Raw genomic sequence first — 21,164 nt, 5'->3', positions numbered from 1 at the left:
CCTTGCTGGGACCCATCTCTGTTCCCAATGCCGTGAAAGAGAAGTTGCTTTCATCCACCAAACTTCAGACCCAGTTTTCATTTTAACAGCTTCAGGCGCTCCTGCAGATCTGGCCCAAGCTGCCCCCCAGGGAAGCACTGGAGCTCCTGGACTTCAACTATCCAGACCAGTATGTCCGAGAATACGCTGTAGGCTGCCTGCGACAGATGAGGTATCTCTTTTATGGCACTGTCCTGGGGCAAGGAGTCCCCTGAGTGGGTAGGGAAGGGGGGTGGCTCCTCGAATATTGCATTAGTAAGGTAAGAGCCAAAGGAAGCCTGTTTGAATGCTGGTGGCTAGGTCTTGTGTGGGATCTTAGCGCCCTCTGCTGGGTCTGCAGCACAGACCTTGACTGCTGCAGTTTAGGTGTAGGTAAGCCGCTCTCCTCTTTCACTACAGGACAGAGTTCTGAGACCTTGGTTTCCAGGTGCCTGCCCTTGGCCAGCCCTGGAGGCCAGCATTTCCAAATTGAGCAGCAATGCCTGTGTCCCCTCTTTCCTTCACCGTAGGCTATCAATTACCTCAAATAAGAAGGGTTAGTATTCTATGATGGAGGCACATTTGTTTATTTTTTCATGGGATCTGCCCTTGAACTCATCATGTAGCCCAGGCTAGCTAGTTCTCAAACTGACCCTCCTGTCCCCAGTCCTGGCTATGGTCTATTCTTGCTTTTAAAATCAGATCTATTTTAAATAGCTTGATAGGCAGAAGAAACTATGTAGCCTCTAGAATAGCCTCTAGAATAGTCCATAATAGTCTGAGATGCAGAATCTTATGAATAGGAGAAGCAGCCTACCGCCTTATACCTATTGTTTCTGGTAGCTGTATGTTTTTATAAGTGGACATGGAGAAACTTTACCAAGGGAGCCTGATGTCCTTGTTGACCCCTGGAACCGACCTAGACAGAGAGTAAGAAAATTCACTCCACCACATTGTCCTCTGAACACTGTGGTACACACACCACATACATGCCACACACACAATAAAAATAATTATGTTAAAGTGGCCATTTGGGGGCAGTGGGCATGACTCCTGGCAGATTATATCTATAATCACGTGGTATGGTGAATGTAAACAAGTGACAAGCCTGGTCCAGGAGACCCATGCACATTAGTCAGGTAGCTCGTGGCAGTTAGTAGGGAGGGATCGTTTTCTGGCACAGGTGGCTGAGTTTCTCTCTCTCTTTTGTTTCTTTCAGTGATGAAGAACTCTCTCAGTATCTTTTACAATTGGTGCAGGTTTTGAAATATGAGCCTTTTCTTGATTGTGCCCTTTCCAGATTCCTATTAGAAAGAGCCCTTGACAATCGGAGGATTGGGCAGTTTCTCTTTTGGCATCTTAGGTGAGTTGTCCTGTGTCAGTCTGACACCATTGTGTGCTCTGATAACTAATCCAGTGTCACGGAAGACACTTAGCGGGCTAGCAGCAGCTGGGTGGCTTCTGATCCATCTATGACATTCACACTGTTTGCTGCCTTCTCTTATTTTTTGATACCTAAATTCTGTTTTCATCATTTGGCCAATATTTCAGGTAAGTATTCTATGATGCTTTCTAGATTTTTAACTAAGACTAGTAACTATTTTATTGTAATATTTTCTAACAAACTAATTTTCATTTAAAAATATTGATTTACTATTTATACTGTGTGTGCTCTGATCAGATCTGCGTCATCCCCCCCTCCCCAGCTCCACTGTCACTTTTCCCTCCCAACTTCATTCTCTCTTTTATTAAAAAAAAAATTGTATTTTATATACATTGGTGATTTAACTGCATATATGTCTGAGGATGTCAGATCCCTGGGACAGGGTTCTAGATGTTGTGAGCTGCCATGTGGGTGCTGGGAATTGACCCCAGGTCCTCTGGAAGAGTAACCAGTGCTCTTAACCACTGAGCCATCTCTCCAGCTTCAGTTTGTGAATAGTATTATTATCACTACTATTTCTGAGTAAAGCCAGAGTTTCTATGTGATTCTAAACTGTTCATTTCCACGTTTATGTGAGTACAGATGGGTGTAGGGGCCAGAGGCCCAGGATCTCCCTGAAACTAGAGTTTCAAGCAATTGTTAGCCATCCAGTGTGGGTCCTGGAAACTGAACCTGGCTCCTCTGCAAGAGCAGAACCAGCGCTTAACCTCCCAGCCACCTTTCTAGCCCGTTTTTATGTGTCTGTTTTCTTTGCAGTGCTAGGGCTTGACCACAGAGTCTGACACGTGTGTGTCGTTTAGTCTTCTTTACCCTTCATTTGCACACTTCACTGTTAAAACTTAAGTTTATCAGAAAAAAAAAGCCTTCTTTTCTTCCTTTTTGACTAAGAGTTTAAAGAACTTATCATCTCTGTAATACTGTAGTATTTTATCAGATTTCCCCTCCTAATATGATTTTCTTGTTGGTGCTTTTTTTTTTTTTTATTTATAATTTGTTTTCTCATCCAATTCAGTACTATTTTGGGGCCCCTCAGAGAATGACAAAATAAATATTTCTTTTTTTTTTTCAATACATGTATACCATTATTGGAGGGAATAAAGAAATCTGGGGCCTGCAAGATGCTTTAGTAAGCAGTGGTTTTGGCTGTGCAAACCTGCCAAGCTGAGTTCAGTATGCAGAGTCCACATAAAAGAGAAGAGGAGACCCAGCTCTCCTCAGTTGTCTTCTGACCTCCATGTACATCCTATGGCTTGCGCCCCACTCCCAGTATGCACTCAATGACATTGGGAAAGGGGGACAAAAACGTGGTTAGACTGACTGGCTCATTGGCCACAGTCAGATAGATTTCTGTTTCCACCTGATTCTCTCCAAATTCCTAAGGTACATTTCCTTTCCCTCTCAAAAGGCAGTTCAGGTAAAAGGTGGGAATGTTAGTTTTCTGCAGTTAAAGAATTGCCCATTAAGATCTCTTCTGAGTCCTAACCAGGGTGTGACCATCTTAGTGGTAAGTGCTTGGGGTGACCAGCTCTCGGCTGGTTGGCATCAGAAGAGCATTTTTCACGGCAGAATAAAGAGGTCAGTGCTTGTTCTCCATATTCTAAGGTGTTCGATTACAAACCCTTTCAATATTGCTTTTCTGCAGGTCAGAGGTCCACACTCCTGCTGTGTCCATACAGTTTGGCGTCATCCTAGAAGCATACTGTCGAGGAAGTGTAGGGCACATGAAGGTGCTTTCCAAACAGGTATGAGCTTCTGTTTTAATTCAGCTTAGCATATGGTGATCAATCTAGTTTATCAAATGGAATTTCTCCAGCCGCATATTTCATTGCCCTTTCAGTAACTTAACCTGATCAATGCTTTGTGGGAATGGACTGAGTCTCATGAAGCTCAAGATGGCCTTGAACGCATTATTTAGTCAAGGAGGACCTAGGTCAGGAGATCCTCCTGCCCCAGGCTTTTGAGTGCTGGGATCCATATAATGTGGTGTCTAATTTATACTGTGCTCAGGAATCGACTCAAGGCTGTGTACCTGACATACAAGCAGTCTACCACTGAGCTATCTCCCAGCCGTTGGCTTTTAGGAAAATTTGTCAAGATAAATTTCAGCTTAGAGTTAAAGCATATCTCCTATTTTCTATATTAATAGGATGCCCTACATTTTGATAGTAGTCTATATGTATTTCATGATGGATGTGAGGGAGGCAGTCTTCTGCCTCCAGTGTTTTGTAGCCTGCATTGCTCTTTAGCTAGTGAGTTTTTAAAGCTTTATAACTCTTTAGTATAGTGTTAGGATGTGTATAATTCATCTTTTAGACCGAGATATAGTGAGGTATAAACACGTGATTTCTGTAGTTCAGAGTCCTGTTACCTTTTCAAGCTATATCTTCATACCTAAAATTGTAGTGCGTTCTTGCCATCCAGAAGTCTTGCTGATATTACTGTTGAGTTATTAAATAATTACCCTGTGTCAAGAACTCATACTGCTCTAAGTCTGCTGCCTAATTGTGCTCCTTCTGTGTGTAAGCACAAGCTGCTCCTTGAACTCATGACCCCTCCCCAGTGCTGAGAATGTAAGAATATTCTACCATTCCTTGCTCACTTAGCTAGAGAACCTTCCATAAGCTTTTACGAAATGACTATGGTACCCCTTTTGGAAAGGCCACGGGGTGTGAGAATAGCAGCTAACAGATATTCACACCATGAAACAGTATCATTGATCCCCACTGTGACCCAGGGTTGGTGGTCCCCTCATCTGGGGGTTCCTTATTCCCACCCTCCCCTGTCTGCTTCCCTCCCCAGCTCAGCCTCTGAACATCTGATAAGTGATCTTTTTTTCAGTCATATTATTCTCCTTTTTAAATCCCTAACAATAATTGTTCATAACACTGAAATTCTGGGTTTTTCTACCCAGGCTTATAAGGTCCTGGTTGGTTGCTGTGTGTTTGACCTCATTGTGTGACTGTTGGCTCCCCTTGCTCATTTCTAAGCATACTACATATCCTCTTGGTTCTCTGGAAGTGTTTAATATGACTTCCTAAGGAGACACGCATACCATCCTTCCCTTCCCCATCTCCCTCCCCTGATTCCAGGTCCTCTTGCCCCATAGGTGAGCATTCCACTGCTACGCTCCAGCCCCAGCCCTTTTCTGTGTGCAGATAGGCACAGAAGCTAGAGTATGGTGTGAGATCCCTAGAGCTGGAGTTACAGGTATTTGTGAGCTGACCAGTGTGAGTGCTGGGAACCAAACTCCAGCCCTCTGCAAACATACTTGCCCAGTCTCCAAATTACCCCATCCCTGTGCTTAAAAAATTCTGTTTTGAGTGAATCAGGGTCTCAGTTACCCAGGCTTGCCTGGAACTTTTCAGCCTTCTGGGTAAAAAATGATTACCACTAGGACTAGTCATTACTGTTTTCTTGACTGATGAACTATAAGAGGAAGACTCTGTGTCCTTTCCGTTGTGGGGTAGGGGCGCAGGGGTAGAGGTCAGAGGGTAACTTGTTAGAGTGTTCTTTCCTTTCACTGTGTCACTTCTGGGAATGGAACTCAGTTCTCCAGGCTTGGCCACGAGGACCTTACCACCGAGCTGCTCTGCCAGCCCACCATGGTATTTTTGTTTATCATTACAAAGTTGTAAAATGACAATTGTTGAAATACTTAAGAAATACTTAAAAAGCATTTTTTGACTTTTGGCCACTTAGGATACTATTCAGGAAAAGAATATCACAGTTAGCAATGGGGCATAGCAGTTACCAACTGTACAAACATGGAAGACATTCTAGTTTGAAATAGTTTGGAAAGATCTGGTTTGCATAGCCCAGTTTTCATCTGGTTCTTTTGTTGCCAGTATTTGTACAGCTCCTGAAGCTGTTAACAAATGGAGTGCCTGTGGTTTTGACAGATGGCTAACTTGGCAAGCACTGGCCGTCTTGTTTTTATCGTTAAGCTACATAGAACCATCTTAGTTTTCTATATGAGTGAGGTTTCAGCCAATCTTTGGAAACTATATACTAGAATCCACATCCATTCATAGTCTGAATGATTTTCTTGCACAGAAGCCAAATTTTAAAATGAAAACATGATACAAAATAAATTCCCTGAAAATGGGATTACAAACCAATGTTCATTACGTGTACCTCATGTATTTGCCATTTTTCTTTATATATGTATGTTATTATTTGTTGTTTCTAGTTTAATGACATGTTAAGTTCCTTCTAGCTTATGGATATTATATTCTCATGAGTTTTACATAATATAATATGAATGGACTCCTAGTTCCTAGGTGATAACAGGAACTTCTGTGGGAGAGTAAGGTGGTGTTCCTGTAATAGCTCTTCCTGGCCAGAAGCTTGTTATGTAAACCAAATTGTTGTCAAACTTGTAGCTGTTCTCCTGCCTCTACTTCCTGAGTACTGGGATCATGGTGTTCATTACAGCTGACTAACATGGGTGTTTACTGTTTCCTGGCCTGATTGATTGAGTAAGACAGGGTCTTACTGTATCCTTGGCTGACCTGAAACTCACCATGTAGACCAGGCTGGCCTTGAACTCACAGAGGTCCTTCTGCCTCTGACCACTCCCATCCTTCCCTCTCCTCCCACCATGTATACAGTAATTAAGAGCATGTACTGCCGTGCTTAACTAAAGTGGTTTTTACAAATGATGGTTCTGATCTAGTTGGCCATTGCTGTGCTACAAGTACAAAGGTGTTTGCTTGTTTATTTTTGGCTTGTTTGTTTGTTTGAAAGCCAGAGTTTTCCCTGATCTGAGATATGAGTCAGTAGTTACAAGAACCTTGGCCTTGTAGTAGACCCAGGTTCAGCTCCCAGTATCCATGTCAGGTGGCTGTAATTACAATTCCAGGGGATCTGGCACCCTCTTCTAGCCTCAGTGGGCATCTCCATACATGTGGTACACACTCATATACTCAGTCATAGGCACATATACACACTTAGAAATAAGGCAAATTTTTATTTTTTTTTAAAGATTTATTTATTTATTTTATATGAGTACACTGTTGCTGGCTGGTATGTTTGACACATCAGAAGGGGGTGTTGGATCCCTTTACAGATAGTTGTGAGCCATCCTGTGGTTGCTGGGGATTGAACTCAGGACCACTGGAAGGGCAGTCAGTACTCTTAACTGCTGAGCCATCTCTCCAGCCTAAGATAAATCTTTAAAAAAAAAAAGTGAAAAAAAATGTTGAGACAGCATTTCTCCATGTAGCTCTGGCTGTCACGGAACTTACTTTGTTGACCAGGCTGGCCTGAAACTTAGAGATCAGCCCATTTCTGCCTCCTTCCCCTTCCCCCAAATACTGGGATTAAAGGCAGCACCACTGTACCCAGCTTAAAAGAAGCAATTTCACCTTGGACCACAGATACCTTGAATTATAATCTCTTATTGTTGTCTTGGCAGTAGAAAGAAAACAGGTGGATTTCAGACAGGTGATGACAGGGGTCTCCAGGCACCATAACACATAACTATAGTTCCTAGAGAGGCTGAGCAGCCTGGGCTGCATAAAAGGCTGTGTCTAAAACATATAGATAGAAAGCACATACAAGTAGGCACTAAGTACCTTAGTACTGTTTCAGGAATGGTGGGGCGGATGCTGCACAGATCCCCTGCTCTGTGGTGGGAGCTAATGTGCAGTTCAGACCGAGGTGTTCTGAATCCCATTACTCCGTGAAGTGTACAGTTAAGTACAGGTCAGACCTGTCTGAAAACACCCATAGTTTATGCTTGCTTACTTTTCTCAAGTTTATAGCATGTCTTTTAACAAAGGATTTAAAAGTGGTACCTTGACTAATAAATGCTAACTCACTGTTTGTAAAGCCTTTCTTATACTCAGGGTCTTTACTTCAGCTGATTGTGTATGTGTTTGGTTAGACCTACTGATGAATGTGACCACATGATATCATGATATTTTTAACCATAAGTGAATTTGGGGGCGGGGAACCTTATTTTCCAGGTTGAAGCACTCAATAAGTTAAAAACTTTAAATAGCTTAATCAAATTGAATGCAATGAAGCTGAACAGAGCTAAAGGAAAGGAGGCCATGCACACGTGCTTAAAACAGAGTGCCTACCGGGAGGCACTCTCTGACCTGCAGTCGCCTCTGAACCCGTGTGTCATCCTCTCAGAGCTCTAGTAAGTGACCGTCTCTGCTCTGCACAGTGAGTAGCCTGTGGGATAGCAATGCAGAAGAGGCTGCCAACTCTGTGTTAGGGAATGGGTCGGGCTGGCTGGTAGCCCACGGAGGTCGAAGTAACCACTGAAGGGAAGTCTTGAGCCTTCAGAGACTATGTTTATATTCATTAGGCTGTATAGCTATTAGCTAGATTTTTCTGTGGGGTTAGTAATATTGCAGATAATTTCTTTCAATTTATATAACTTAATGTAACTTAAGTTATATATAAGGACATCTATAAGTTAGTTTTAAAACCGATGTAATTTGTTTTAATTTGAGAGGGAGGGTATAAGCACGTGAATGCAGGCGTTCCCAGTGGCCAGAGGCATCAGACCCCCGGGAGCTTGGATTACAGGCTATTCTAAGCTGATGACTTGGGTACTGGGAACTGAACTTGGGTCCTCTCTAAGAGCTATATATGCTCTCAACCACTGAGCCATCTCTCCAGCTCAAGGTAGTTTTGATACAGGGTCTTATGAAGCTAGCCTTAGACTCTCTATGTAGGCCAGGCTGGTTTTCAACACATAATCCTCCTGCCTGTTTAATGCAAGTAACACAGGCATTGTACCAGCATTCCTGACTAGAATATCAATCTGTAAGAATTGAAAATCCTGTATGAGCAAAACATTGGAAACCATAACACATTATTTATTTACTGACTTCCCACTTTAAAATGAAATTTAAATGCACCTCTAAACTGTTTCTCACTTTTCATACAGAAGTGAAATATTATAATTTGTGTTAACAAAAGTATTCAGAGTTGATCCCTCATTATGAAATCAGGGATCTGGACTAGCGACGTGGCTCAGCATCTAAGAGCACTTTGTTTCCCAGCACTTACTTCCAGTGGCTCACAATAGCTTGGACCCCCAGCTCCAGGGGACCTGATGTCCTCTTCTGTCCTCTGTAGTCCTCACATAAACACACACACACACACAAATTAAAAGTGTCTTTAGAAAGAGCCAGTGGTAGTCCTGATTTTAATACAGCAGTATATTCTAATCTTTTACTCACTACTAAATATAGTAACATTAAGAAAGTATAAAAAAAACAAGGAGGGATTCCAAGTGGAGCCAGAGGAAGGTCAGATCCTAGGCTTGGACTTTGTCCCTCTGGGCATCAGTATATGCCAACCAGAGCTGCCTTTGGGTTCCTTCTTACACAGAGGAAGTTTTCTGGCTCTCACCTGAGGAGCTTGCAAGCCTTGCAAGTCACAGGGCACTGGTATAGCCGTGCACTCTATTGTGTAAAGTGGCTGATTCCCCCCTTGCTGATTTCAGTGTTGAAAAGTGCAAATACATGGACTCTAAGATGAAGCCCCTGTGGCTGGTCTACAGCAGCAGAGCCTTTGGAGAGGACTCGGTTGGAGTGATCTTTAAAAATGGCGATGGTAAGCCCCAGAATGTCATAGCATGTTGGAGAGTGTGTGTGACGGTGTGATAGCAGGCAAGATGCAGCTGCTAGTGCTCACAGGGTCAGCTCGGCCGCTCCTTCCTGGAAATAACTTGTACAGTTTATTTACTGACCTGATAAGCCTTCCCGTTTTGCTCTGTAAAATACAAATGGTAAATCTTTTGATGCAAAGCTTGTAAAAAGCATGGGTAGCTCAGTGTGCAGTCATGTTCTGTTCTGTGACAACAGCTTTTATACCCTTGCCAGGGCTTTATGCTTTAACTGAGCCGATGACCCAGACTTCGTAGAGAATCCTAGCTTGTGAGCTATGCGGCCACAGCAAGCCTGCCATTGATGACTGACGTTAGATTCTTCATCTCATGAAGGTTATAACACCTTCATACCAGAGTCCTTAAAGGAATTTGCACTGAATAACTTATTTATACACGCTTGCACTGGAATAGAAGTTCTTCAAGTGATTCACGTTGTTTGAGACAGCTTACTTTGTACTACAAGCTGGCCTCAAACTTGTGATCCTGACTCAGCTTCCCCAGTGTCGGGGTTATGTGAATGTACCAGCGTGTCCTACACTTATAATATACTGCTAAATATTTTTACTTCACTATACTATACAAGTAGTATAAAATAGCTTGTTATTACTTTGACGTGATTTTACCTGAAAGTACCCTTTGGGGAGGTCGGGAGAAGGGGGGAGATGAACTCACTGTGTAGCCAAGAATGGCCTTGACCTCTGCTGTTCCAACCTTTCACTGCACTTCCCAAGTACTGGGTTACAAGTGTGGCCGTCACACAGGCTGAAAGCATTAACTTTTGTTATTCACTATTACTTTGGCTCAGGATCTCACGATATAGCTAAGGCTGGCTTCAAAATTGTTGACTTATGCTTCCGACTCCTGAGGGCTGAGACTGGAAGCTCTCACAGAGAGGATCATAAATAGATTCAACCCTTACAGTTTTCTGGACTCCTAATGTACTAGCCCGTATGATTCACAAAAGCTTTCTGTATAGTATTAAAGGCAGGGAAAGTTAACAGTGTGGCATGTGTAGTAGAAATATACTTTTACAGTGTTCCTGCAGTTGGCATAATAGTTCATACATGGGAAATGGCTGAAATTTTACTTTCTGAAACTGTACAGGGACATGCCAATCGCTGAGCCTGTTTGATACAGTGAATATGGCAAGATTAAAACTGGAGGGAAAGTATAGTGCTTGGTAATGGTCTAGTGAGTCTGACCAAATGCCTGGTACTGAATGGGGGGGGGGGGCACGTAAGAGTGCAAGCATGTGTAACGTAGTGGGTGTTTTCCTTAGATTTGCGGCAGGACATGTTGACGCTGCAGATGCTGCGCCTGATGGATCTGCTGTGGAAGGAAGCTGGCTTGGATCTGCGGTGAGCATTCCAGAGCATTTGCTTATTCCATGCTGTTTTCCTCCTGTTGAGCCCTTCCTTCCACTATTTTAATTTTGTTCATAGTAATAGTTAATTGGGCTCGTTACAATAGGCTTTCTAGTCATTGCCCTATTGGAACCTCATCTGACTTAAAACTACACGTGCTTGAGGTTCCTGGAAAAGGGGAGGTTTGAATTGTAACACAACTTGGATAAACATCCAGAATCACATGCCAGGTTAGTTTCAAGCTTGGTAGTGTTGGTTTGAGGCAGGTCCATTATGGAGCTTAGGGTGATACTGAACTTACTCTACAGGGAGAGATAACCTTGAATTCATCATCCTCCTGCCTCAGTGCCCCAAGTACTGGGATTCCAGTCATGTGTCTTCACATTCTTGAACTCTTTTGTACAAAGATGTGAAACCATTGCTGTGTATTGACTGACAGAGGCACTCTGTGGACTTCACGTGGGTCACCCCTGCAAATCTCACAGCTCCATGTGAGAAGAGGCAGGACAGTCATGATATTAAAGCAAAGGTTACAACAGTATTAACTAGTGCCTGACTCAAATCGAGGATTTCAAGACTCCCAGTGCTTTTTTATATTTTATTGGCCTATCAAAGTGAGAGAGTAGTGTGTAAAGACATGACCAGTAACCCTTTGTTTGCCAAAGTATGGCACTTCTCAAAATGCCTAACTGCCTACTTTATGGTTTCTTCTTTTAAACATTTGTGTGTGTGCATGCACATATGCACATTTAAATACCATGGGGGCACATGTGCACATTTATATACCGTGGGGGGCACGGGTCAGAAGATGGCTTTTGAGGGTTAGCTTCCTCCTTCTATGGATCCTGGGGATCAAGAGTCAGGTTGTTGGGCTTGACAGCAAGTATCATATCCACTGGGCCATCTCACCTGCCACCTGGTTTGTGTTTTAAAGAAAGAGCCTGGTTTTAGATCCTTCTAGAATGTACTTTTCCAGTTTCCTTAAGTTAGAACAATCTAATGTGATTTTTCCCCCTTTCATGGGACTGTAAATGTGATTGCAATAAGAGAGATCCGAATTTGTTCCCTTTGTTGAAAATAGCTTTTTTTTTCCCCTCAAATAACATATCCAGATTACAATTTCTCCTCTTTCTATGCCTCCTAGTTCCTCTCACCTCTTCCTCCCTTCCAGATCCACCCTTTTCTGTCTCTCATTAGAAAACAAACAGGCTCCTAAAGAATATTAGTAAGATAGAATATAAGAAGATAAAACAAAAACTAACACACCAGAATTGGGCGAAATAGACAAGCAGGAGGAAAAGACGCGCTCCCCCCCACTCCAGAGAAGTCACAAGAACAGTGACCCACCTGTGCTCACACTCAGGAACCCCAGCTAAACTGGAATCTAGAATATACTCAGAGGACATGTGGAGTAAAAGAAGGGGAAAACATAAAAATAAATAACAATAAGATTGAAAAAATTTAAATTCAATATAAAAGCTCTGACATTATAAGACAAATACACCGTTGAGTTCATCTCCTGTCGGCCATCTGCTGCTGGGCACGCTGCCTACTCTTAAGAGTAGTTTGTTTCCCTTGGAGAAAACCAACGTTACAGTTACAGTGGTTATCAATTAGAGATGGCTCTGGGTTAAGGATGGGGGCACGTGTCGACTTCTTCCAGCTCTAGGACCCTGCTCTCAAACCTAAAAAGAACCCAACAGTCACCATATGTGATATATTGTTCTTTTAACTTACAGATTTCTGATTAACTACTTTAAAACACAGTTAGCTTTTTCTCTTTCTTTCTTTCTTTCCTTTTTCCTTCCTTTCTTTCTTTCTTTTTTTTTTTTTTTTTTTTTTTTTTTTTTTTTGCTTAACCACTCGTAAGGAATACACCACAGATAGACTTGCTTTTGTTGTTGTTGTGACTAAATTCTTACCAAGAAGCAACTTAGGGGTCAGTGAGATCTCTCAGTGGGTAAACCTGCTTGCAACACAAGCCCGGTGATGTCATGGCAGAAGGAGAGTCACAGTGCACATAAAGACACAAGGATACATCAAGGTTCATCAAGCAGCTTGAGTGAAGAAAGGTGAATGTGGGCTCATGGTTCAGAGGGTTTCATTCTGTTGTGTAGGGAGTCACTGGGGCCAGACCAGCTCCTGGCCCTGGAAGCCTGAGGTACCTGCTCACCCCATGCAGTTCAGTCAGAAAGCAGAGAACAAAGCAGAGCAGGCTTTCTTCTTTTCCCCTTTGTGTTCTATCCAGAGCACTGCACAGCTAATCTTCCCTGGCCCCACCCTCCCAGACACACCCAGAGGCACAGCTAATCCTCTCTGGCCCCGCCCTCCCAGAGGCACAGCTAATCCTCCCTGGCCCCACCCTCCCAGACACACCCAGAGGCACAGCTAATCCTCCCTGGCTCCGCCCTCCCAGACACACCCAGAGGCACAGCTAATCCTCTCTGGCTCCGCCCTCCCAGACACACCCAGAGGCACAGCTAATCCTCTCTGGCCCCACCCTCCCAGACACACCCAGAGGCACAGCTAATCCTCTCTGGCCCCACCCTCCCAGACACTCTGAGGCACAGCTCACCAGAGCTTTAGGTATGTCTTTGTGCAGACTGGTTGACAGTATTAACCACCATAGTAAATAAGCCTCTGAGAACTAGGAACTCTGTGGGACATGGACAGGGACATCTGGTGAATAAAATCAAAGTGGCCCACAGTCCTTTCTTTCTGTAATGTTTGGTAGCTGCTTGTGGATTCCCTTAGCAGTTACCCTGCAGTCCTTAAAGATCATTCTGGCCCACCCTGAAACTTATTTCTTCCAGACAAAAGCAACCACAGGAACACATGATTAGGTCATTTACTAGTTACTTATTGGTATGACAAAATACCATGATCAACCAATTTATAAAAGAATGCATTAAGTTGGGCTTCAGTTCAGGATAGAGTCCATGATTGTGAAGTTAAGGCATGGTGGCAAGAGCAGCTGACACCTGCAACAGCAAACAGGAAGTAACAGTGTTCTGAAACCTCAAAGCCCACCCCAGGGCCACACCCCCCCAGCAAAGCCACACCTCCTAATCTTTACCAAATTGTTCCACCAACTGGGGACCAAGCACTAGAACTATGAGTGTCACTCCCAATCAAACCACCATAAATCTTATAAATTTCCAACTCTGGTTCTTTCCAGAGTTCTCAGAGACTACTGGGTGAGCCTTTACCAACAGCAGGTTTGTCCAGATAATGGGCCTTCCTGGATGACAGACTGGCTTCTTAGTCTCATGAGCCTAATTGAACACTCCCACCCAGCAATTTTCTCTCCATTCTGGTTTTGTTCATTTTACCCAAAGTTGGCTTGCATTGAGAGCCATGAACTTAATTGTATCCTCAGAAGAAGGGAGGCAGCCATGCGTGGGAGTGCTGGGTGTGCTGGGTCCCTGTGCAGAGGAGGCACTGAGCGTCCAGGGGATGTGGCTGCTGGCACTTTGTCCTCTCACTTCCCCACTTCCCCCCTATCTCCTTCTCACAAAACCTCCGTGACTGTGACTGTTTCTATAAATATCCGTGCTCCACGGTGCCTGCTGTGTTTGTTTTTCTTCTGGGCAGCATGCACTCTTCTATAGAAGTCAAGTATTTGGTACCTCCTATATGTTACTATTTTAGTACTTGTAACAAAGTCCTGCTTCTGGTGACAAAAATGTGTATGCTCATGTAAATCTTCTCTGTATCATGTTACTGTGGTGTCTTTCATGTCGAAAGGAGAGCATTTATCAGCATAAGTATGTTGAGATAGATGCCTTGTCTTTTGCTTCACAGTTAGCAGTCAGTTTTTTTCTGCCAACTGAAAAGTTGTCAACCTCAAATCTGTCTGACATTTGGTAGACTTGACAGTCATCTGTGCCCCTTGTCCCAGTGCTACATGCCAATTAAAAAAATGGGTAGATGTCTTCATTCACATGTACACCTGAGTTCTATTGATGGAAGGTTTTTTTTAGGCAGGCAAGAGGGGACAGGAACTCTCTACTATGCAGTCCTGGAGCTTGCTCTGTAGACCAGACTGGTCTCAAGCTCACTGAGACCCACCTGCCTCCCACCCCCATCCCCGGAGTCCTGGGATTAAAGGTGGCTCTACTGATGGAATTCTTTTCACTTATAGGAGACCATGCAAGAGTTAAATGTACGATGTTTAATGATGCTGGTATTTGGCAGAGAATCATGTGAGAGTAATTCAAACGCTAGGTAAAGGAGGGTTTGAATCTGACCCTTCACAGTGGGCCAAGGTACTGCGCTCATTTGGATCTGTGTGTACGTGGTGCATCTTGTTCTAGAATCTGTGCTCTCCCATGAAGGTAGCATTGTCTTAGGTCAGAGAGTGTGAGAGACAAGGGTAATGTTAAAAGTGCTGGCATGTCCTTTATAAAAACTGTGACTGTGGATAGAGCCCTGATGTGATCATTGTGACTGGGGGGTGGGTCTAAGCTTGTCCCCAGCATGACTTCTGTCAAACTGTCTTTCAGATGAGGATGTTTTTTCCTTCCCATTGTGAAAGCCCATCTTTAAGTCACTGATTGCTTTCATCATTGCTTGCTTTTGAAGAGGAAGTTGTTGGACTTTTGCCCAGTTTGAGCTGCAAGTGGGATCTGAGGGGATGCAGGAAAGCAAGAAAACTCACTTTTAAGGCAACCCTGTTTGCTTTGACGGGTTGTGTCATAATAGGCTGACAGGCACTAGTAAAAAACTTAAAGTTCTTTTACTGTTTTTTTTTTTAAAAAAAAGAGAAGAAATTAATATAGGTCTAAAACAATTGATTAGTATTTTGGTCTGGCAGAATGTCTTTTGACAGTGTTGCTCTCATGTAAAGGAGTATGTAATAATTGAATTCCTTTTTAGAAGTAATTTTAGAAACTAATCCAGCTCTCCTTTTATCTGATTGAAGTGAACACTAATGGATTCATCCCCTCCACTCCACCCCATACACCCCACACACACTGATTTCTCTCTCTCTCTAACCCTCCTCACATGAACTACAGGACCCACGCCAGCTTTCCAACATGTCTCATCTTTTTTCCACCTTGCTCATGTGTTCTTTCTTTATGGCCCTGTTCTGGAGCCCTCCTGTCCTCCCTCCTCAAAAAGTCTTTAGTGAAATGTAGGGCTTTTCTAAGTTGCTTAGGTAGGCCTTGATCTTACTGTGTAGATCAGACAAGCCTTCAGCTCTCTGGGAAGAGGGGTTTGTGAGGGGCACACACACTGACTCTCCCTACCTTACTCCTTTAAAAGAGGGTGTTTCTGAACGTGGAGTTAGGTTGTGGGCTATCAGTCCCCCTCTTGTCTCAGCTCACTGGCCTTTTATGTAGACTTTGGGAGGTCTGAACTGAGGTCCTCACACTTACGTAGCAAGCAATTTACCCACTGAGCCATCAGTGGGTAAATCTCTAATGTCTTAGAGATTTTTTAAAATTTTAAAAGACTTTTAAATTTTGAATTATGACTATTTGTGTAGTTTGAGGGCATCAGATACCCCTGGAGCTGGAGTTAGAGGTTGTAAGCTGTCTGATGTGGGTGCCGGGAACTGAGCTTCTTCCACCCTCTGTAAGAGCCGCAGGTGCTGAGTCCTCTTCCCTGCCAGGGCTTTCCTCACAGGGACCACACTCACATGTGACCCCTGCCTCATAAGTTTAGTGAGGGTAGGAGTAGGGACTGCTTATTTCTGGATCATGTCTGACATCTGATAGAAACTATGCCACTTAGCTGCACCCAACCATTTCCTGAACCATACATTATGTCTGTTGCTTGGTTGTTTGGGCTCAGGTCTCAAGCCCAGGCTGGCCTCAGGCTTGCTATGTAACAGTGGATGAATCTTACAGCCAGGTCCCAGCAGGCCCTGCTTTGTTCCTATTTTCTGTACTCAATTTAATGTTGTTGAATCTGCCAAGATAGTACACTCAATTACTAACGTATTCTTTTTTCTCTCTTTGTGTTTTAAGCAAATGTTTCATGGTACCCAGGCTGGCCTTAAACTTGCTATGTCTAGCTTTGAACTGCTGATTCCCACCCCCACCACTGGCAGTTCAAGTGTATGCCATCATGACCAGCCCAAGGAACTCTTAAAAACATGACTTGTGTATGTGCATGTCCTGAGGCTATGCATGAATCTGAGGACAACTTGCAGGAATCTGTTCTTACCTTCCAGCGTGTTGGTGCAGAGGGTTAAATCATTAGGCTAGGCATCCAGCACTTTCCCACTAAAGCATCTTGCCTTTCCACAAGTCTTATTTCCATAAGATTTATTTATTATTATATCTAAGTACACTGTAGCATCTTCAGACACAACAGAAGAGGGTGTCAGATCTCATTACGGATGGTTGTGAGCCACCATGTGGTCCCTGGGATTTGAACTCAGGACCTTTGGAAGAACAGTCAGTGCTCTTAACTGCTCAGCCATCTCTCTAGCCCCCATAAGTCACTCTTTATAATATAGTTTTTAGAAAATTGGAGAACGTTGGGTGTTGGTGACAAATGTCTTAATCCCATCACTCAGGAGGATCTCTTGAGTTTGAATCCAGCCTGGTCTACATATTGAGTTCTAGGACAGCCAGAGCTGTACCAAGAAACTTTGTCTTGAAAAAAGAATGATTCTGGTTCTGGAGCTTTAGAGTGAAAAGGGGATGAGTTCTTGTTTGTAGGATATAATCCTGTTTATCAATGCAGGCAAATTGAATATTTCATGAGCATAATTATATAGAAAACTATGCATTTAGCTGCAGCATTCTAGTAAAGCATTCCATCTCTTGGTCCAAGCTTCATCTCTAGTAGGAGGTAGAACTTCCATTCTCATATGGCATTACTGACTGACAAGCTGTCAGTAATAAAACTCTTCTCTTTGACATCAAAGAAAAAACTTCCAAAGCTGATGTTTCCTCTCACGGAGAGCATGGCCTCTGTCTGTGCCCCCTTCCAGGATGCTCCCCTATGGCTGTTTAGCAACAGGAGATCGCTCTGGCCTTATTGAGGTTGTGAGCACCTCTGAGACAATCGCTGACATTCAGCTGAACAGTAGCAACGTGGCTGCCACAGCAGCCTTCAACAAAGATGCGCTCCTGAACTGGCTCAAGGAGTACAACTCTGGGTGAGTATGCCTTCTTTGTTTCTCCACACTAACACTCTGACAGACCAGACAGAAGCCCTGATGGCTCAGAGGGAATGTCTGTATTGATTGCCTCATTCAGCACAGAGGCCTCATGGGCCTTTATTAAAGTCTTAAAACTTCATGGCAAAGTATAGAAGCTCTTCAGCGTGCTAGGACATGATTTTAAGATAGCAGACTGAAGTTCTGTTGTTTATTTGCATTAACTTATGTAATTATGAACTTAGGCTTCTCATAGGTTCATTCTTTTAAAAGATTTATTTGCTTTGTTTAGTTTTTGATGATAAGGCAGCTCTGTAGTCCTGGCTGTCCTTGAGCTCATGCTGTAGACTACAGAGATAGATCTTTTGCCTCTGCCCCTCAAGAGCTGGGATCAAAGGTGTGTGCTGTCACCTTATTGTTATTTTAATTAAGTATACACATGTGTCTGTATGCATGAATGTACAAATGAGCACAGGTGCCCATGGAGTCCAGAAGAGGGTCTTAGATGCCCTGGAGCTGGAGTTACAAGTGACTGAATCACCTGAGTGGGCACAGGGAACCAAACTCAGATCCTTTAGGAGAACAGCAAATGCTCTTAACCACGAGGCCACCTTTCCAGCCCTAATAGGTTAATTTTATGATCGAAGCTTATATAGTGTGTGACCTCTCCAGACTAAAAGAAAAATATTTAGAATTTTATTACTGAGTTGGGGATATACATCAGTTGGTGGGGTGCTTCCCTGGTGTTTGCAAAGCCCTGGGTTTGATGCCTAGGACTATAGACAGTTGGATAGTGTCACTATCTCAGGATTCAGGAGGTGGAAGCAGAAAACAGCCATGAGACTCTGCTTCAGTAATACTATAAGAACAGTATGTGTTATCTGTGGTTAAGGTGATGGACAGCATCACTATTCCTGGAAGGATCTCACTGTGAAAAAAAAGTGCTTTCCAAGCTTTTTTTTTTGGCCAAATACTTAAAATCAGCTTTCAGTGTCATCATTCGAGTTGTTCAGGGGCTTTGGTGAGAGAGTAGATCAGTTTCAGTCTTACCGCCTCCTACGAGGGGTCTGTGTCCTCACTTCTGATTGAAGTGAAGCCTGGATTCTAATCCAAGGCCACCTTGACTGCAGTGGCTTCCTCCTGTAACCCAGCAGTTAAGAGGCTGAGGGAGGGAATTGCAATGGGTTCAAGACCTGGCAAGCTCCATGGTGGTTTTCATGAGCTAAAAACCAAAACAAAAGCTGGTAAAAATGTTCCCAGGCCCAAGGATGACCCAACAAAACCCATGGTGGTCTCTCACCAACCTTCCTTTTATGTACACCTAAGACTGCGAAACAAGACTCCCAAGCCATAGGGACATGTGGCTGAGGTCTGCTAGGCAGTGCCTTGGCAGCCAGCCTGCCTTGCCTGCTTTCTCAGTCCCATATGCTCACTATGCTTGGCAACTTGGTGCTATGCGTTCCCTAAGCACCGATGGGAACTCATCCCCCAAACTGAAGTTCTAACTCCTGTTGCTTCTCTGTCTCCAGGGATGACCTGGACCGAGCTATTGAGGAGTTCACCCTGTCCTGTGCTGGCTACTGTGTAGCCTCTTATGTCCTCGGCATTGGTGACAGGCACAGTGACAACATCATGGTGAAGAAAACAGGCCAGGTAAGCCGCACTGGAGAGGCTGTGGGTCTCAATGATGGCAGAATGTGTTTTGTCTTTTCTTTCACTTTCCTGCCAACCCTGTAGAGAGAATCTCCTTGAAGCATCACCTGCCGGTACTTAAACTGAAGGCCTTGCTGCACACAACCCCACTCCAAATGCCTCTTGCTTTATGTGCTTTTTACAATTTGATGTAAAGCATTTGTTTAAATAATTAACAATTGCTATTATTTAAAAGCAGCCTATCTTTTTATTGCAAGAATTTGTATTTAGACCTGATTTGATAGATACCTGTAAACACAGCATTCAGAAGTCTGAGGCAGAAGAGTTGCTTCTTTGAGACCCTGTCTCAAACTAAATAAGTGAAAATTTAAGAAAATAACCACTTGGGGGCTTGAGAGATGGCTCAGCAGCCAAGAGCACTGACTACTCTTCCAGAGGACCCAGGTTCCTTTCCCAGCACCCAAATGGTAGCTCACAACTGTCTATAACTCCAGTTATGGTAGGTTTGACACCATCTTCTGGTCCTATAGGCACTAGGCATACATGTGGTACACATACATACATGTAGGCAAAAACACTCAATGCAAATACAATAAAAATAAATAAGATCTTTTTAAAAGTAACCAATACTGGAAAAAATAATAATAAAATCAGGATGGAACCTGAATGATCTGCTTTCTTTTCTTTCTTAATTTAATCTGTATATGAGTATCCTGCCTGCATGTATGTTTGTGTACATGTACATGTCTGGTGCCTGTAGAAGCCAGAAGAAGGTGTCAACTCCCTTGAGACTGGAGTTATAGAGAAGCTGTAGGCTACAGTCAGTGCTCTCAACCACTGATCACTGATCTATCTCCAACCCCGAGTCTGTTTTTTTGTTTGTTTGTTTTTATTTTAACCATCAAACTTGATCATTGCAGGAGTTGGGAGAAATATAGGTAATATCTTTCTGAGGTAGCTAGGGAAGCCAGGTGATATGATTTAATTTCAAATAAAAACTGTTTAAATTGTTTGTAAGCAACTAAGTGTTATCTGTAACATTTTTTTATATTATACACAGGCAAAACACTTGGATAACTTTTCAATTTAGCTATGCTTAGATGCTATCAACTAGAGGCATGCCACAGTGGAAATCTCTGGGTTACCATGTGATGTAGCCCTGGGGTAGACATTAACATGTGGGTGTGGTGATAGCTGGGGGTCCCTATGTAGACCAGGCTGGCTCTGAACCCACTGAGATCTGCCTGCCTCTGAGTATTCCCTGAGTGTTGGGATCAGAGGTGTGCTGACTGGAAAACAGAATTTCCCACTTCCTAGGAGATGCTATGGGCTGCTGGAGCTTTGATAGTTGTACCTTATATCCAAACTTAGACTCTCTAACTTGTAGTTACAAATTAAGTACTTTTATACTTTCCCTGATACCCCATCTAGAGTGTTCAGAAACTTCTGTAAATCTAAAAGTGAAAGACGATAGGAAGAGTGTCCATGCCCAGCAGAGCTGAGGAGTGGAAACCTGAGTGTCTTAGAGAGCCATGGCAGTGACAGAAGAACAGAGGAACGAGAGGGACCTGCACAGCTCAGGGTAGAGACACAGAGAGGACTGAAGGTGGGGTTGTGGGAAGTTTGTTACAGAGTAGGGGTCCCCTCCTTTACTCCCAGCCCCAGAGGACCCAGAAGATGTAGTTTCAGAAGAAACTGATTTTCTGACAAAGAACCCCATGTTAGATACGGGGTCAAGCACAAGTGACCAGTGCATGTTCCTGCACTCTGCAAAATGGTAGAGAAATGTGATTGGTTCTAGTGAAGGGATTTTCACAGATATAACCTGCATGCCAGAGTTAGGAATCAGAAAGATCAGGTTTTTTTCTTATGATTTAAATTGTATTTATTTTTATTTTGCATGACGTGTGTATGTGTGTGTGTGTGTGTGTGTGT

The 21,164-nt window shown here is 43.4% G+C and overlaps 1 protein-coding gene across 2 annotated transcripts in view; it reads left to right on the top strand.

Annotated features, from left to right (window-relative positions):
• The window catches only part of Pik3cb (phosphatidylinositol-4,5-bisphosphate 3-kinase catalytic subunit beta), a 106,810-nt gene that overhangs the window by 78,678 nt on the left and 6,968 nt on the right, over positions 1–21,164 (top strand). For both annotated transcript variants that reach the window (XM_031346283.1, XM_031346284.1), the window contains exons 14-21: positions 90–211; positions 1,238–1,381; positions 3,105–3,204; positions 7,432–7,610; positions 8,931–9,040; positions 10,375–10,453; positions 17,409–17,576; positions 19,106–19,229. In XM_031346283.1, coding sequence (XP_031202143.1) covers positions 90–211; positions 1,238–1,381; positions 3,105–3,204; positions 7,432–7,610; positions 8,931–9,040; positions 10,375–10,453; positions 17,409–17,576; positions 19,106–19,229 — 1,026 coding nt within the window. The remainder of the gene's footprint in view (positions 1–89; positions 212–1,237; positions 1,382–3,104; positions 3,205–7,431; positions 7,611–8,930; positions 9,041–10,374; positions 10,454–17,408; positions 17,577–19,105; positions 19,230–21,164) is intronic.

Source organism: Mastomys coucha, unplaced genomic scaffold, assembly GCF_008632895.1.
Source record: "Mastomys coucha isolate ucsf_1 unplaced genomic scaffold, UCSF_Mcou_1 pScaffold23, whole genome shotgun sequence".
Taxonomy (NCBI): Eukaryota; Metazoa; Chordata; class Mammalia; order Rodentia; family Muridae; genus Mastomys; species Mastomys coucha.
This window is presented reverse-complemented; position numbering and strand designations above follow the sequence as displayed.